Here is a 5,661-nt window from a genome sequence, read left to right as displayed (position 1 = left end):
CAAAACCAGGAGAATTACTTCTCCCAAGGGACAGGAAAGGATAAACACTGTGAGGTCAGCCTGAGACCATATCCATCCATTTAAGAAGCATGAGCTACAAATGAAATGTGGCACTGAGAAATTGAATCAGAAGGTACCTCAGGGACAGGTAAGTCTTGAAGAGGTTTCTAGGGTGGAGGGAAGTGTTAAGACAGAAAAAGGAGCAAAAAAACATTGCAGAAGTGCCCAAGTCCTTGGTGCTCTTCAGAGATGGGTGGAGGGTACAGTAAAGGGTAGCTGTAGTGAGCTGTATTTTCCCGGGAGTGGGTATGGAGAGTAGTTTGGGGGGTCACATTTCAAGTGAGGATGAAGAGATAGGTGGGTAGCTGGTCCTTAGCTCCTACAGCAGATCATAAATGTCCTACATGTGCTACCATTAGACACTGAGGAAGAGCAGACGGGGAAGGAAGGTGCTGTGGACCATTTGGAGAGGACATGCCAAGCTGGACACATGGTCAGGTGAAGGATAGAATAATAGAAGGAAATTTTGTTTTCCAGCTGAAAGAAGAGAATGAAAGGAAGGAGGAGGGGGCAGTGAGATGGCTCAGTGGGTAAGGGTGACCGCGGTCAAGCCTGAAGACCTGAGCTAATCAGGAGGACCCTTCCTCCTGCAAGTCATCCTCTGACCTCTACATGTGCAGGAGGACAGCCAGGATACAGTAGCTAAAGCATTTTATCTTGTTTTCTCTATTTGTCTGAATTTCTGCAGACAAAGGGGAGCACAGGTGCTGTGCTCAGGCTTAGAAGAGAGGAGAGAAGAAAGTTTTAGGGCCAACATTCATTGGCTAAGAAATCAGCAATGAATTAGAGGATGGCAGAGAAGTTGCAGTAACTGCCTGCATTTGTAATAGATGAGATATATACAGCTATCTAATGGGAATCTACTGCCTACGAGAGGAAACAGCAAAGCCAGGATGAGAAATCAGTGCGGTCCGGGGGCGGGGGAAAGTGTGAAATCAGTAGCATGCACTTTGCTCACTGTGGGTCTCTGTCTCTGGCAGAGTGGAAGCCCGAGCTAAGAAAAAAAAAATCTGCACTCTGCGTCGTTTACTCTGAAGAGTTGGCCTCTGCTCTGACTCTCCTCAAGGTGAAATGTTTAGGTGGAGGAGACACACTGGAATGGAGAGGAGGTTCTGATGTTACAGAAGGAGGAATCGGTACCTAAGAGTCTCGGGCATATGAAAAGAGAGGGGCTGAGAGAAAGGATTGCTTGCTGGGTATTTAAAGTGGGGTTGCTGGACTTGCTGGGTAGTCACGAGGTGTGGGTCAGTGGGGGCCTGAACTGGGGTGCAGAGATCAATGGACTAGAGAGGGAGGTGCAGGGAGCTCAGGCTGCCTTGGAGGAGCAGGCAGCATCAAAGGTGGAGAAGGCGGCTGGTACAGGTGCTGATGTCACCCACAAGGTGGGCACCAGCAGCAGAGGAAGATGACGGGTGCCCAGTGGGAAGAATGAGTTCAAATGCCATCAAGCACAGACTAGAACAGAACAGACGACTATGCTCATGAACCCATCAGTCCTGTGTTGTCCATGGGCGTTCTCGTCACTAGGAACTTGGCTGGGTAAGAGGAACACACCTGTTCTCTCATCCTCTCTCAACATCCACTATGTAGAGACTCTAAGGCAGACACCAGTGAAGGAGACACAGTTCTGACTCAGGGAGCATATCATATAGTACAACTGAAAATTTCCCAACGTGTTAAGAGGAGAGAAAAGAAGGGAGAAGGAGTGGCGGAGGGTCTGGAGGGAATGTAGGAGTATAAAGAACCTACTACTGGGTTGGGGATTTAGCTCAGTGGTAGAGCGCTTGCCTAGCAAGCACAAGGCCCTGGGTTCGGTCCTCAGCTCTGGAACGGAAAAAAAAAAAAAAAAAAAAAAAAAAAAGAACCTACTACTGTCTCAATCTCAGTCACTCTGGGAATGAGAAAAATATATTTCTGCATAAAAAAAATCTAGACTTTCTTAAGTAAGACAATGAAAGTAAACAGAAAACACAGGGTTCTACAGAGGAGGAAGAGGGCAGATTCACTGGCATACAAGTTTAAAGGGAGAAACTAGTAAGAGTGTGTGTGCACGCATACATAAACAAGTAATTATTGCATGTAAAAGGTCGTGGAAGAGAGACGGAGAGATGTCTCAACAATGAAGAGTGTATACTGCTCTTTCAGAGGACCTGAGTTCAGTTCCCAGAACCCATGACAGGCACTCACAACCAACTGTAACTTCAGTTCAAGGGATCCTAAACCCTCTTTTGGCCTTCATGTGTACATGCACACATATGGCACACATTCACACAGATACACATAATAAAAGTGAGAGAGAGAGAGAGAGAGAGAGAGAGAGGCAGGATTCAGACAGTGGTCAGAGTTGCATGCTGATTTAGAATAATTTAAAAGGATTGAGAAGTATTCGAGGAACCTAATATGTAGTTAAGACATTGAATACAAATGGCATTTTCTTTGTATTGTGCCTCTCTAAGCTGAGGGGGAGGCCATTAGACTCAACTAAGTCTGAGCATGCCCAGGGCTGATGCAGTAGAAATCAAGGAAGAGTGAAAAGTTAAGGATGCCTGCAGAAGTGGGGACATCTAGACTCTATAAGGAAGAAAGCATAGTCCTTACATCCATGGTCATGAACTTCAGCTGAGTCAGAATCACCTACGGGCTTACCAAAGCACAGATTGCTATCCCTCAGCCCATATTTTCTAGGTCAGCAGGTTTGTATTCAGGCCAAAGAATTCAGATGTTCCCTGATGATACTAATGGCAGGAATTTGGGGATCGTACTGCAGAAACATGGTGATATACCTCCCTTCCGGCACTGGGAAGTAATACATACTGCAAGCCACACAAGTAACTGGGGACAGGCCAGAGATTTAATGGCTTCAACAGATAAAATTTAATTTAATATGCCAACAAGGTAAAAATTATGCTCATCCTAAAAATTTAGAAAATGAGAGCTGGGGAGATAGATCAGTTGGTAAAGTGTTTCCTGTGCTAACAAGAGGATCTGAGTTTGATCCCCACCACCCATATTAAAAAAAAAAAAAAAAAAACAGTGAGGCAGTAGTAGCACACACCTTTAATCCCAGCACTCAGGAGCCAGAGGTAGGTGGATCTCTGTGAGTTCGAGGCCAGCCTGGTCTACAGAGTGAGATTCAGGACAGGCACCAAAACTACACAGAGAAACCTTGTCTCAAAACAACAACAACAACAACAACAAAAAATGTTCTTTTAGGTTTTTTTAAGTTACTTTACAGGTATGAGGGGTTTTTTTTGTTTTGTTGGTTTTTCGAGACAGGGTTTCTCTGTGTAGCTTTGCGCCTTTCCTGGAACTCGCTTAACTCGCTTTGGAGACCACGCTGGCCTCGAACTCACAAAGATCTGCCTGCCTCTGCCTCCCAAGTGCTGGGATTAAAGGTGTGCGCTACCACCCCCTGGCTTGTGTTTTTGTTTGTTTGTTTGTTTGTTTTGTTAAGATTTTATTTATTTATTATGTATATAGTGTTCTGCCTGCATGTATGACTGCAGGCCAGAAGAGGGCACCAGATCTCATTACAGATGGTTGTGAGCCATCATGTGGTTGCTGGGAATTGAACTCAGGACCTCTGGAAAAGCAGCCAGTGCTCTTAACCTCTGAACCATCTCTCCAGTCCAGGTATGAGTGTTTTATTGCACATATGTATAAAAGTACACCATGTGTGTGCTAACGCCAGCAGAGGCCAGAAGAGGAAATAAGATTGCCTGGAAATGGAGTTACTTGTAATGTAAATAATGTAAACCATCATGTGCATGGAAATTGAACCCTGGTCCTCTGCAAGAGCAACAAATGTGCTTAACTATCTCTCAGGCCCATTAGTGATTTTTGGTTGTTATCATTTATTTAGAAGTTGATGTGCTATGTCTACCTCTGATACATCTGCAGCTCTAGAGATTGCTTTCAGCGTTCTAGACGTTGGTGCTGTTCAGAACCCATTCAACATGCCTTAACTCAGTAGCTTCCTGACAGTTTGACAGATGGATAGAGTACCTGCATGAGGATGCAGAGCTGATCTGTGAGGCAGGCCTGCAATAGTACACTGTGGGTAGAATCTGTGTGTTTTTGTGTATGGAGCATGGGCTTATATGCTGATCCCTGAATTGTGGTAGGGCCTGTGAGCATGAGCTGATCTGTTTACAAGCCTGCTTACACTCTGCTGAGTGTGGTCAAACTCTGAACATGCTTTCCTTCTATTACACAGGCTCTGCAGAAAGCCATGGCTTTCTTACCTGCTCACAGCGAGGGTGCTGTGAACCATTCCGACACTCGCACAGCAGGCTGCCTCCTCACTGGCATCCCTGGGCTGGAGTACCTTCATGTGTGGCTGTCCATTCCCTTCTGTACTATGTACATAGCTGCCCTGGTAGGCAATGGCATTCTAATTTGTGTCATCCTCTCCCAGCCAAGCCTTCACGAGCCCATGTACATATTCCTGTGCATGCTGGCTAGTGCTGATGTCCTGCTGTCTACCTCCACCATGCCCAAGACCCTGGCCAACTTCTGGCTAGGTTCTAGCCACATCTCCTTTGATGGCTGCCTCACTCAGATGTTCTTCATCCACTTCCTCTTCGTGGCTGACTCTGCTGTCCTGCTGGCCATGGCTTTTGACCGCTATGTGGCCATATGCTCTCCTCTGCGATACACCACAATCCTGACAAGGCGGGTCATGGGACAGATTGCTGCGGCTACCCTGACCCGCAGTTTCATAATCATGTTCCCATCCATCTTTCTCCTCAAGCGGTTGCATTACTGCCGGATCAATGTCATCGAACACACATTTTGTGAGCACATGGGTATCGCCCGTCTGTCCTGTTCTGACATTTCCATCAATGTCTGGTATGGGCTGGCAGCTGCTCTTCTCTCCACAGGCCTGGACATCATTCTCATTGCTGTTTCCTATGTCCACATCCTCCACGCTGTATTCCGCCTCTCTTCCCAAGAAGCCCGGTCCAAGGCCCTGAGTACTTGTGGATCCCATATCTGTGTCATCCTCCTGTTCTATATCCCTGCCCTCTTCTCTGTCTTTGCCTACAGGTTTGGTGGGAAACGCATCCCACGTTATGTCCACATCCTGTTGGCCAACCTCTATGTGGTTATCCCACCTATGCTCAATCCTGTGATTTATGGAGTAAGAACGAAGCAGATATTGGAAGGAGCTAAGCAAATGTTTGCAAATATTACCAAAGAATTTAACTAAATGCCCACAATTTGGCCTCAACTGACTCCTCTTCTGTATTTATCAAATGTCCTGTGTTTAGTGCATCCTCACATCTACACTTTCTAGTTATCCCTGTATGATTCTCACCCATGTCCCCATTTATCCAAAAATGTCATTTATTCAAACCAACCTCTGATTGCTTTTCTTAGAAAACTATAGTAGTGCCCATTCCATTCTCTCATATTCTTCAAATATGGTCTCCTCCCCTATCACTTCAGTAACCGAGAGCTACATAACTTAGTTTAGCATCTAAACAGGACTTTACTCAACATCCATTTGATTTGCTCCTTAATAGTTTCTTAATTATTTCAGCATAGTTTTGACAATTATGTTCTGGTTCAACTTATTTCTTATTGTAACCCCAGAGA

General features: G+C 45.5%; 1 protein-coding gene across 1 annotated transcript; it reads left to right on the top strand.

Moving 5' to 3' along the window:
* The first annotated feature begins 1,217 nt into the window (after positions 1 to 1,217).
* LOC128123885 (olfactory receptor 52B6) lies at positions 1,218 to 5,272 on the top strand. Its single transcript, XM_052760165.1, has 2 exons — positions 1,218 to 1,442; positions 4,277 to 5,272. Exons 1-2 carry the CDS (start codon positions 1,218 to 1,220, stop codon positions 5,270 to 5,272), a joined length of 1,221 nt encoding a protein of 406 aa, XP_052616125.1.
* The last annotated feature ends 389 nt before the right edge of the window (positions 5,273 to 5,661 follow it).

The sequence above is a fragment of the Peromyscus californicus genome, unplaced genomic scaffold (assembly GCF_007827085.1).
Source record: "Peromyscus californicus insignis strain IS unplaced genomic scaffold, ASM782708v3 Scaffold_4__1_contigs__length_199733344, whole genome shotgun sequence".
Lineage (NCBI taxonomy): Eukaryota > Metazoa > Chordata > Mammalia > Rodentia > Cricetidae > Peromyscus > Peromyscus californicus.
Note: the sequence above shows the minus strand (reverse complement) of the source record. Positions and strands in the feature narration are given on the sequence as shown.

What these genes read in the sequence shown, in the direction of transcription:
- LOC128123885 (XM_052760165.1), top strand. Translation starts at nt 1,218, where the DNA reads ATGAAAAGAGAGGGGCTGAGAGAAAGGATTGCTTGCTGGGTATTTAAA. An exon ending in GTGCTGATGTCACCCACAAG is followed by an intron (nt 1,443 to 4,276) that starts GTGGGCACCAGC and finishes TCTATTACACAG; the next exon opens with GCTCTGCAGAAAGCCATGGC.